Below are 12,284 nucleotides of genomic sequence, written 5' to 3'. Positions count from 1 at the left end.
TTACGGGGAAGGGGGAGCATTTTAATGTTTTCTAGAATATGCCTGGGGCCTGCGTATCAGGAGAGTTTTTGGGTGGCAAGTAACAGAAAACTCGACAGAAATCATTCTAAAAACTATTTAAAAAATGTTTATTAGAGAGAGAGAGAGAGAGAGAGAGAGAGAGCGCGAGCACAAGTGGGGGAGGGGCAGAGAGAGAGGGAGACACCGAATCCGAAGCGGGCTCACTGCTCTGAGCTGTCCGCACAGAGTCCGACGCGGGGCTCGAACTCACAAACCGTGAGATCATGACCCGAGCTGAAGTCAGACGCTTAACTGACTGAGACACCCAGGTGCCCCATCAACAGAAATCATCTTAAAATTAAGGGAAACTTTCACATCACAAAAATCTGGACCGAGGAGGTTTCCGTGGCAGCTGATTCAGTGGCTCGATGAAATCATCCAGGATCTAGGTTCTTGTATGATTGTGGAGCATGGCTGCGGAGACAGTCCTAGCTTTTCTATGTGGCCATAATCCAGGACTAGTCCTTGCCCCTAGGAGAGGCCAGCTAAAGGATTTGGGGTGAACAGTGTTAACATCTGCTAAGTATTCTCAAGTGAATCAGTGCAAGATATATACAAAGGGTGACTGAGCAAATTGGTCAAATATCGACAACTGGGGATCCAGGTTCATTATCCCACTGCTGCACCTTTTCTGCTGTTTTGAAACTTCTCTAAACTAAAACTTGGGGAGTTGGGGGCACCTGGGTGGCCCAGCACGGAGCCTGCTGGGGATTCGAATCTGTCTCCCTCTCTCTCTCTGCCCCTCTCCTGCTCATGCCCTCTCTCTCTCAAAATAAACATTAAAAAAACCCACAAACATTTTTTTCTGAATTAAAAGTTGGGGAAGGGGCACCTGCTTGGCTCCAGTAAGCATCTGACTTCAGCTGAGGTCATGATCTCCTGGTTTGTGAGTTCGAGTCCCGCATCAGGCTCTCTGCTGTCAGCACAGAGCCTGCTTGGGATCCTCTGTTCCGCCCTCTCTCTCTCTCTGGCCCTCCCCAGCTTGTACTTCCTCTTTCTCAAAAATAACATTAAAAAAAACAGTAAAAATAAAACTTGGGGGGTATGAGATAATAAGAAATGTATATTTGGTCTCTGACCCCAGTTCCTACCAGTGTTCCTAAGACCCTTGGGATTTCCTAAGTGACAAAAAGAGCTGGGAACGTCTTTTGTTTTAATGTTTGGTCTTTGACTCAGGTGCCTGACACAGAGCTCCTAAATCCCTTGGAAGTTCCTGGCAAGCATACATCACCCTAACTCCATGGGGAGAGAAGTTCCTGCACTTGGGACCCTTCTGGACCTTGCCCTGTGCATCTCTCCATCCAGCCGTTCATCTGTATCTTTACATATCATTTATTATATAATAAACCAGTAAACATAAGTGTTTCCCTGAGTTTTGTGAGCTGTTACAGCATATGATTGAATCTGAGAAGGGGGCTTTGGGAACTTCCAATTTATAGCCAGTTGGTCAGAAGCTCAGGTGACACCCGGGACTTTCGAGTGGCATCTGATGGGGGGAGGAGGAAGGCGGAGGTGGGGGGAAAGGGAGTCTCATGGGACTGGACCCTTAACCTGTGGACCTGTGGAGTCTTCACTAACTCTGGGTGGTGCCAGGATCGAATTCTAGGACACCCAGTTGTCCACAGAAGGCTACAGACTTCCTCGGTGCAGGAAAACCCATACATCTGGTGTCAGAAGTGTTCTGCGGGTAGAGGAAACAGCTTTCCCTTTTAGGTGGTGTCGGAGAAGTGGGATTTGCTAGAACCGCCCAGGCTCATGGAAACATGTGGTTTGGGAAGAGAAAGGAAGGGCAGGGATGAGGAACCTTCGGTTCCCAAGTAGCCGAGGCGCCACGTGGCAGCTGTGTGGTGCTGAGTTACTCATGGTAAAAGTTACCCATGGAATTTAGAGACGACTCCAATTCGCGGGGACTTGGTCTACTGGACATATAAGGAAATGAGGGAAAAGCCACACACAGGGACCATCCCTTGGTTGTGGTTCCTCTGAATGGCGAAAATGAAATCACCAGAGTGCTAGGCGGGAAGGTGATGCTAGGCCGAGCTCAGGTTTCAGTGAATCTGAGCTCCTGTCACTGGCCTCACAGCCACCTCCAAAGGGAAACATCATGCAGTCACCAGAAAGCCCCCCTAAGGCTTCTGGTCACCAAGAAGGTAGTGGATGGGGGTGGGGGTGGGGGTGGAGAAGGGAGACAAAACCGGGAAACTATGGACACCAGAGAGTGTAGTGGGAAGGAGTTGTTTCATTTCGTGGATTGGGGTCATCAGCTTCCTGAGATATTAACTGGGAATCCAGGTGAAGGGCATATGGATGTTTATGGTACTTTCCTTGCACTTTTTCTGTTGGTTTAAAACTTTTCTGGGGGTGCCTGGGTGGCTCAGTGGGTTAAGTGTCCGACTCTTGGTTTTGGCTCAGGTCATGATCTCCCTGCTCATGACATCAAACCCCGTGTGGGGCTCTGCGTGGACAGCATGGAGCCTGCTTGGGATTCTCTCCCTCCCTCTTGCTCTGCCCCTCTTCTGCTTGTTCTCTCTCTCTCAATAAAGAAACATTAAACAACAAACTTTTTTTCTGAATTAAAAGTTGGGGAAGGGGCACCTGGCTGGCTCAGTTGGCAGAGCATGGGACTTTTGATCTCAGAGTTGTGAGTTTGAACCCCATGTTGGGTGTAGATTTCTTAAAAATAACATCTTTAGAATAAAATTAAAATTGGGACGCCTGGGTGGCTCAGTCAGTTGTGTCCAACTCTTGATTTCAGCTCAGGTCATGATCTCGGGGCTGGTGAGCTCGAGCCCCACATCAGGATCTGTGCTGACAGTGTGGAGCCTGCTTGGGATTCTCTCTCTCTCTCTCCCCCTCTCGCTGTCTCCCTCTTTCTCTCTCTCTCTGTCTCAAAAATAAATAAAATAAACTTAAAAAATTAAAATTAAAAAGTTGGGGGAAACAGCCAGCCCCAAGTTCTTCCCATCTTTCTGCTCTGCCACCTGAAGTGAAGTCTGTTGGGTGGGTCTCATGATCACAGAATGGCTGCCAACAACTTCCGCACCCAAAGCCCAGAAGAGTGTTTCCCTCCTCCGCCACGTTCTTCGTTTCAAAATATTTATTTTTGAGAGGGAGAGAGAGCATGAGCGGGGGAGGTGCAGAGAGAGAGGGAGACAGAGGATCTGAAGCAGGTTCTGAGCAGACAGCAGAGAGGTGGGCGTGGGGCTCGAGGACCCGGAGATCATGACCTGGGCCAAAGTCGGAAGCTTAACCGACTGCAGGCACCCCCAACCATGTCCTTCTTTGAAAGTGGGGCAAACATTCCCAGGATCTCCCAACAGCCCTCCCCTCAGGCCTTCCCGGTCAGAAGTGCACCGCAAGTCCATGGCTAAACCAATCACTGGATAGCCGGGGAATCAAATAACCATGATTGGCTCAGACTCAAGCTTTAAACCAATCAAGAGTCACTTCCTGGGACTGGGCTGCCTCCCCCTTCTGATTCACAGGCCACCGTGTGCTCTGCTCAAGGAAGGCAGGTTTCTGTCCACAGGGACGGTGGGGAGGGGCCGCTAGGTCCAGAGTGGAGCCGGGAGGTGGGCACTCCTTGGGGGCGTGGGGGGTGGGGTGGCGGGAACTTGCCCCAGGCTAGCCAAGAACTCTGCTCTATCCCCTCCGGCGCAGGTTCTGAGATGGGCATGTGGCCTCAGCCCTTGGATGTCGGTCGGGTGAGCACAGCTAAAGGCGGGTGCACCTGGAGGGCTGGAGCACCTCGCAGGGGCCGACAGTGAACTCCTCATGCCTTAGCCAGGCCGAGCTGAGTTCCTGTCACAGCCAGAAGTCCCCGCGAGGGAAAATGGGCTCTGACTTCGTGATGCAGCCGGGCTCAGTCAGCACTTTCTCTTCCCCAGAAGAACCACCCTGGAGAACATCGCCCAGACCTCGCACCCCTTGCTTTACACAGGAGGGAACAGGCTGAGCGGGAAGGCCTTGTGCAAGCTCGCGACAAGCCAATCAGTGACAGTCAGGCCTGGAGCAATCGTGACACCTCCCCGCCCGCAGCCCCTCAGCCAGCTCACTTTGGGGGGGGGGGGTGGGGGGAAGTCACAGGAGCATCCCAGGCGGGAGGGGAGCCCGAAGGTGGGTGGGATGGGGGTGTAGGATCTCACCTGAGCTCCCGGAGAGCCAGGACCTCCTTCCTCTCGGGTCTCTGCAGAGAGGGCGCTGTAGCCCCCTGGAATCCGCTAACGGGAGTTCAAACCCTGTCTCAGGAGATCACGCTTTCTAGACGTGTGCTGCTGTATAAGTTAACACCGCCATTTCTGATCCTCATTCCCCAAGAGGCAAAAGGGGCCGAGCGATACATCAGGACGTAAAGACCCAGCGGGGCATCAAGCGCTACTCGGCTGAGGTAGGACAGGGCACAGGAAAACACTCCGCAGGGGCACCTGGCTGGCTAAGTGGGTTAAGACGCTCACTCCTGGTTTCACCGTGGCTCAGGTCATGATCTCACAGCTCGTGAGTTCCGGTCCCACGTCAGGCTCTGTGCCGACAGCCCAAAGCCTGCTTGGGATTCTCCCGCTTTCTCAGAACAAATCAATACATCTAGAAAAAGAAGAAAACGCTCTGGGACCGGGGTGGGTCATTTCCTGCGGAGGAAGGTTGCCAAGCCGGCCAGTGCTGTGGAGACCCGGCTCAGGCAGGGGTGGGGGGTCCTCCTCCCGCCCCGTGGCCCACACACACTCGAGGCCACACAGGCTCTCCCGCTCGCACTTTATTAAGTACGGGACGGCTGGTTACGACAGAGGCGGAAGTGGCGGGAAGGCCCAGCCCCCGCCCCCACCATCACTGACCCACGAAAATAAATAAATAAATAATAAATAAATAAATAGCCGAGGGCGGGCACGGGGCAGAAGTGGCACAGCAAACACTGACAACACGGGGACACAAAAGCCCCCCCCAGCTGTGGCCACCATCAACGCTGGACTGATACCAGTACCATGATCGGGGAACCGTGGGGCTCTCGGCCACAGAAGCCCCCAGAGCCGTTGGGTGGGCCCTCCCCGGATCACGTTTGTGGAGGGGTGGGAGTCTTCAGCACTTGACACGTATGGACAGAAATCTGGACCCCTAGCTAGTCCAGTCAGATCCAGATTGTCAAGAGGCCACGCTCTCTCAGACTTCTGGGTTGTTCTCTTTAGGATCGAAGAGACCAGTGAGTCATTATTACCCGGTGTTCTGATCGGTCTACCCAGGAGTGAGGACCTGAAAGGGTCATTGTCACTTTGCCTTCTGATTGGTCCACTCAGGGATCAGGACGATAATGGCCGGTGGTTCCCTAGACCTCTGATTGGTCAGCAGGAACCCAAGGCCAGGACTGGAGGGAGGAAGGGCTCTAGAGGCCCCAGGGAAGGAGTTGGGGATTAAGTGGTCAGGGTTAGGGGAAATCTTCAGTGGGCACAAGGCCCAGATTTCAAAGAGGGCAGTTCACGAGGCAGGAAATAAGGCCACCTGGCTGGGTCAGGCCAGGGCGAACTGGCAGGGGGAGGGGGACAGCCTCCGGGACGGCAAAGAGTGCCCAGCCACCACTGGGAGGGGACGCGAGGGCCCTAACACCTTCCCTGGGTCCCAACCCCACCAGGCTACAGAAAACGGGGCCCAGGGGCCGGCAGCTCTTGGCCCGTCGCCTCCATCTACGGGATCGGGGTGGAGGGTTGCGGCTGCTGGTCAGGTGGGCTCAGTCCTCCAACCCCTCCATCAAGTCCGCGATGCTCTCCACATAGTAATGGGGCACGAGGTCGTGCTGGCCAGACGCCAGGTAGGCCCGGGCCTCCTCCAGGCGGGAGACGCCTGTGAGCGTGAGCACGGTGGTCATGCCACAGCGGTGGCCGAAGAGGATGTCGGTCTCCAGGCGGTCACCCACCATGAGCGTGCGGGTGGGGTCCACGCTGAAGTGCTCCGTGATACACTCGAACATGTAAGGGCTGGGCTTGCCCACCACCAGGGCCTGGCGACCCGAGGCTGTCTCCACTGCAGCAGCCAGGCTCCCAGTGCCTGCAGGGAGATGGAGACGTGGTCAGTGCGGAGCGGTCGCAGGGGAGGCATGCAGGCTTGGAGACAGAATTCCAGGGAGGCGGCGTGGCACGGGGGTTAAATGAGGCACTACAGTGGGTCAAAATCTTCCCAGTCTTCGTGGTCAAGAGTACAGACTGCGACCAGATGCCTGGAGTCAGGCTCCATCAGCTCCGCCCTCCTCGGGAAGGCCACCTAACCTCGCCGTGCCTCCGTTTTCCCATCGCTAACATGGCCCGGTAGGGGCTGAATGAGCCACTGCGTGTAACCGGGCCTGGCTCAGCCAGTCCCGTCTGGGGTTCACTGTTGGACCCTGGCAGCTGTGTGCCTTTGGGCAAGCCACGTGACCCTCTCTGAGTTTCCTTGGACTCACCGGAAAAGGAGGATCCAAGTGACAACTGCCCACCTTCAAGAGGTGCTGTGGGCTTCGCAGGGGCAAGCGGTTTGGAAAGCGAAAGTACTTAACGGACAGCAGTGTGGTTACCGCCACAGGAATGTGGGCTCCTGGCATCAGAACTGGCACAGCCCTTTTGGAACGCAGCAGGGCACAGAAACGTTCGCACCTCTGCCCCAGTCGGCCTCGGCCGGGAAGGCGATCACAGGCAGAGAAATTCAAACTGGAGACAAAAAGCTACATGCCTGAAGATGTCCGCGGCCCCAGTAACTATAATAAGCAAACCTGTGGACATGCCCAAGAATTTAACAATAGGAGGACTGTTTAGAAAAGGGCAGTCCTGACTCCCAGCCCCGTACCCTCCTGCCCCACACAATGAGTCCACTGTGCCCGTCCCACAGGCACATCTTTGTGCCAGACGGTTCTGCCTTCGCACGAATGTCCCTGAACCAACGATGATGATAATCACTATTTACTGAGCACATTCTAAAGTGGGCTGTGCTGGGCGCTCACGGAAGCCCATTTCACGGATGAGAAAGCTGACGCTCTGTGACCCTGAGTAACTTATCCGGGGCCGCACAGCTTCGCGAGCAGCAGACAAAGGATATGTGTTCGGGTGGGTCTGACCCAGTCATGCGCTGGGCCGGCTTGTCCCGGCTTGGGAGTGCTGAACGCTTCACTTTCAGGAATTTGGTGCACTGCTTGTGAAAGCCACGATGAAAAGTCAATTTACCGTCTAAACGTACAATCAAATTAACTGTTGAAAGCAAAGGCACTAAGTTCTCAAAACTCATTTCTTCCTAATTATCTTAGCATCATCTATGCTCTCGAGATTGCTTACATCTGTAATGATGAAAATACTGTATAATGGTGTGTGCACAAACCTTCCCAACTCCACAGTTCAGTGACTTTATGCTGGTAGCTTGAAATTGGCCATGGTGGGAGTACTTGTCCCACAGAAATTGGGAAATGGTATCAGTTAAGCCCCCCCCCCCCCGACCCCAGTTATGAAACAATTGTCAGTACACCACTGGGTTGACCCCAAATGCTCTGGGCCTCTCTCCTTTCACAAAGGGTGACGTTCTGAGCAGTCAAGCCAAAGTTACAGAATGATAAAGCAGGCTCGAAAGCAAGAAATCCTCAGGGCGCCTGGGTGGCTCCGTCGGTTAAGCGTCCGACTTCAGCTCGGGTCATGATCTCATGGTCCCTGAGTTCGAGCTCCGCGTTGGGCTCTGTGCTGACAGCTCAGAGCCTGGAGCCTGCTTCCCATTCTGTCTCCCTCTCTCTCTCTCTCTCTGCCCCACCCCTCCCCACCCCTGTTCATGATCTGTCTCTGTCTGTCTCTCTCAAAAATAAAAAAAAGACAAGAAATCCTCAGCCCAGCAAATCCCCAGAGGAGGAGGGGGAGGAGGAGGAACTTCCCCAGTGTCACAGGACCAGGGCGGAGCTGACCCGGAGCAACACTCCTGGGAGGCTCTCCTTGACATCCGACCTAGAATTTGCTTGCTTTCTTGATAACTGGGTAGGGAAGAAAAGCCATTTGCCTCCTTGGTTAGAAATTCCTCCAGGATGGGAAGGGCTCAACTGAGTCACCCCCAAAGTGTTTTGCTCGGCTCAAGATTGGTCTCGGCCGGGTCGGCGATCTCCTTTCCCACCAGGACAGAACTGACCACCCTTAGCACCCCCCAGCCCACTTTATCCCCTCAGCCAATATTTACCAGGCTCTATGCTAGGCACTGGGCACAGAGCAGTGAATGCAACAGGGATCCCTACCGTAGGGGAGCGGGCATCCTGGCAGGGGCAACTGTGAAGAGAGCTCTGTCCTCAGACTACCATCATCCTACTTCATTTAACATCCTGTCATCCAAGGCTGTCACGTGTCTTAGTGGTGACATAGTCCTCAGACAGCAGGCTTTTCTATTTGCCGGTTCAAGTGACCGCCATGTGGGCAAGAAGGCAAACACACATTTAGGAGACCCACCAGGGAAGGGGAAAGGAGGGGGAAACGGGGGTGAGAGACCCCCGCTGCGTTAGTTCAGAATTTACGCACGATGGGGCCTTTATTAGTATATTTCTATACCACCGTTTCAAAGCCGCCTTTCAGTTGTGCACAAACACGGCTGAGCCTCTGCTTCCCCCTCTAGGTTGTGGGAACAATCGACAGGGCCAGTGACCCAATCAGGTGGGGCCAGAGATGAAAGGGGCAGGCAGGCGTAGGCAGCGCCTGGCCCCTCTCTCGGGCTCGTCCACACCACCCTTCCTGAGTCCTAGAGGGCCCCTTAACCCAGTCTTAACCTGAACCGTGAGCCTCCAGGGAGAAACTCACTTTTCATAGCATGGCCCAGGTGACCAGCGAGGAGGGAATGATGGAGATCTGTCCCTACCTTCAGCCTCCTGACTTGGGTAGTGACTTGTCCACACACACTCACCACTGTCAGCTTCCGCCACCGTCTGCCCTTGACTGATTCAAACCCTCCAAGATGTAGGAGCCTCCACCTGCTCCCACCTCCTCTACAGGCCTGAACATCCAGATGACAGCAGCAAACAGAGCCTTGGATGGGGCTGGGGTGGGGGCTGGGGTGGCCACAAGAGCCAAGTTCAGGTCTTCCTGTTCTTGGGCAGCTCACTTCCCCTCTCTTAGCCTCAGTTTCTTTATCTGAGAAACGGGACAGTAACTCCCAGCTCCAGAGTAATTTAGAAACTAAGAACAAACAGCAAGGTACTTCATGAAGCTCTGTACTAACAGGAGAGGGCTCTGGATACAACCCACACCATCTGAGCACTACTATGTGCCAGGCACTCACCCTGATCACTCTCCCTCTGAGGAAACTGGCATGGTTAGCATTCCCATTCTACACCCAGGACAGAGATGCTCCGACGTTATGTAATTTAAGATCACAGGGCCCTGGGTCAAACTCCATCCACCTCGAAGGCTCCCCGCACACCCACCTACAATCTGCTGCGGCCAATGGTGTTCCAACCGCTCAACGGGGGGACAATCCTTCCAGGCTTTGTTCCCAACTCTCCGACCTCACCCCGATGGCGGGTAGGCCAAAATGACAGGAATCCCTGAGGCTGGTTCGGTAAGGCCAGGGCTGGGGGGTCGAGGACCTGGATTCCGCCTGCAACCCCCCTGAACCGCAACGGGCCTCAGTCTCCTCATCTGTTAAACGGAGACCCTACTATACTGACCCTCGAGTGGTGGCAGTTTCAAGAATTACCAGACGTGGCCATGAAAACGCTCCCCTGGGCTCCTGCAGGGTGGGAACCGCCCTCGCATCTCTCCGGTTCCCCACCTGTCACCTGGAGACACCCCTTCCTCGCCCCTCTCCCCTCTGCGGAGGTGAAGCGCAGGTTGCCACCCCACCTGCTTCCCCGCCAGCCCCGCGCTCACCGGGGGTCCGGCTGCCATCGCTGAGCGGGTGCCACGGGTCGCGGTCGGTGGCCACGAGCAGGCAGTCGGGGTCGCGCAGGTGCGCGCACGCCTCGCTCAGCTTGGCGAAGGAGAAGTGCTCGTCGTAGCCCACGAGCACGGCGCGCACGCGCGGGGCCGCGCCCGAGTCCTCGCCGGGGTCCCCCGCCAGGCGCAGCCCCGCCGCGCGCAGCTCGGCGCGCAGCCCCTCGCCGCCCAGCACGAACACGGCGCCCGGCACTTCCGGCGGCCCGAGCAGGCGCTGGCGCAGCAAACGCGCGGCGCACAGCGCGGAGCTGAAGAGCTGCTCGGCGCGCAGGCCCCCGAAGCCGAGGCGCGCGAAGCGGAGAGCCAGCTCGGGCCGCGCGCGCCGGCTGTTGTTGCTCACGAACAGCGCCGCCTTGCCCGCCCGCGCGAGCCGCTCCAGCAGCTCCGGGGCGCCCGGCACGGCGCGCTCGCCGTTCCACAGCACCCCGTCGCAGTCGAACAGGACCCCCTGCGTCCGGCCCAGCACGTCGCGCAGGGCCGCGCCGCGCAGCAGCTCGCAGCGCGCCATGCAGCCGGCCGGCCGCTCGCACGCCCGCACGCCGCGCGGCTCTCCCTCTGCGCGCACGGCGCGCTCGCCCACAGCCCGCCCCGTTCCCCGCAGCTGCCAATCGACGCGCGGGAAGGGCCAGGGGGCGGAGTCACGGCCTGGGCCGCGGGCCAATGGGGGCAAGAACCTCGGAGAGGACCGAGGCCCCGAGCTAACAGAGCCTGGAGAGCACGGTGAATCGCGGCCGCGGCCGAGGGGCGGGAGCCAATAAAGACCGAGCCTAGCCCTTCGCCCCTCCCCCTAGCTCTGCTAGGCCAGTTGCCGCCGAGTTTCAACCCCGACTAGCCTTTTAAAGGATAAACTGACGTTCTTCTTGGCCAGTAAAGAGTTACGAATAGAAAATCTGGAGCGGAGAGCCGCGCTTACGTTCCCCAGCCAATCAGAAGCTTAGTTGCTAGGAGAAAACAGATGCCAAGGGAGATGTTGCCGTTGGGTCAGAACCCCTTGCCCTCTGAACCTTGGGCGCTCCGGTTCTGAGCCAAGTCCTGAGAAGCGTGTGGGTATGATTAGGAGAGAGGCGCATAGTGTCTTCTTGAGCGCTGGGGCCCTTGGCCTAGACCAGTCGTTCTCGATGCTGGCTGGTAGAGTCCCCCGGGGAACATGTATTTTGAGGTTTAATTTGCATACAAGTAAGATGTGCAGATCTTACATGTACAGTTCGGTGACTTTGACAAATGCTGTTTAAAAATACCAAAGCGACGCAGCACCCCAGAGATCCTGACTTAATTGGGTGGGGCCTGGGACTTTATTTATTGATTTGCTGTTTTTTAATGACATAGGGGTTGTACTGCGAGGCCAGGGTGGAGAGGCACTGGGTCACCAGGCTGGGAGAGGCAGCCTGTCACTAAGCACCCTGGGGAGGGAAGGAGCCAGAGCAACAGTAGTCAGTGGCTCAGGCAGCAGCGATAGCGTGACTTAGCTGCCTAAGTCCTTACTCGGGGAAGCATGTGTCAAAATTCCAAGTTGTCTGACCTCTGAGAAGGCTCTGAAGACCTGACCTCCAGGAGCAACCTGGGAAAAGCCACACCCTATCAACCCTCTCTGAGGCTCAGATAATTTCCGGTCCCCAATGCCCGCTGGCCTTTTGCTCCTGTAGTAGGTGGTCTCCTTAGCCTGGAATGTTCTTCCTTCTTCCCTGACTTTTTCACCTGGTCAACTCCTAAAAGACTCCTCTTTGAATCACCTCTCCCACGAAGCCTACCTGTGCCCTCCACACACAAAGACAGGAGTCTGGGTTCGATGGTCAGCCCCTAACTGGTTTCACATGGGCTCCCGGTGCCATCATACTTGATTCTGATTGTCAGCTCTCCTGCGTGTCTGTTCCCAGGAGCTCCCTGGGTGTTGGGCTGAGGCCGGGGTCTGGCTCAGGGTGCAGCACCCAGCAGCCTCAGCGGTTTGCAGACAGATCCATCCCTGCTCTTCGAGGGAGCCTTTCCTGCCTACTCGGAGAACACCAGGGGTTGGGGGGATTGGCATTCACGGGAGCCAGTGCTTATGGGGCGCTTCTGTGTGCAAGGGTGATGCTTTGGTCTTTATAGGAATGTCCCGTTTCATTCTCGGAACGACAGTCCTGGGGTGGAAACTGCTGTACTGTTTCCTGGATGAGGAAAGTGGAACACTAGGCAGTTAATTGCTCCGGATGTGAGGGACGGGCCCAGGCTCTGGAATCAGACCCGCGTCCTCCTTCCACGTCCATGCCTCACTTGCTGTGTGTCTGGTAGGTCGCTTTCTGAGCCCCAGTCTCCTCAACCTGTAGGAAGGTGACGGGATCCACT

General features: G+C 56.0%; 1 protein-coding gene across 1 annotated transcript; it reads right to left on the bottom strand.

Annotated features, from left to right (window-relative positions):
* Positions 1 to 4,405: 4,405 nt before the first annotated feature.
* PDXP (pyridoxal phosphatase) lies at positions 4,406 to 10,535 on the bottom strand. Its single transcript, XM_027070797.2, has 2 exons — positions 9,897 to 10,535; positions 4,406 to 6,090 (listed from the first exon to the last, which is right to left on the bottom strand). Exons 1-2 carry the CDS (start codon positions 10,468 to 10,470, stop codon positions 5,774 to 5,776), a joined length of 891 nt encoding a protein of 296 aa, XP_026926598.2. The 5' UTR covers positions 10,471 to 10,535; the 3' UTR covers positions 4,406 to 5,773.
* Between the last annotated feature and the right edge of the window lie 1,749 nt (positions 10,536 to 12,284).

The sequence above is a fragment of the Acinonyx jubatus genome, chromosome B4, assembly GCF_027475565.1.
Source record: "Acinonyx jubatus isolate Ajub_Pintada_27869175 chromosome B4, VMU_Ajub_asm_v1.0, whole genome shotgun sequence".
Taxonomy (NCBI): domain Eukaryota; kingdom Metazoa; phylum Chordata; class Mammalia; order Carnivora; family Felidae; genus Acinonyx; species Acinonyx jubatus.
The sequence above is the reverse complement of the archived record's forward strand: the minus strand, read 5'-3'. Positions and strand labels throughout refer to the sequence as shown.

Excerpts from the sequence above, each read along its gene's own strand:
- PDXP (XM_027070797.2), bottom strand. The coding sequence starts at position 10,470 with ATGGCGCGCTGCGAGCTGCTGCGCGGCGCGGCCCTGCGCGACGTGCTG. Across the intron at positions 6,091-9,896 it reads CGATGGCAGCCGGACCCCCG|GCACTGGGAGCCTGGCTGCT; the intron begins GTGAGCGCGGGG and ends ATCTCCCTGCAG.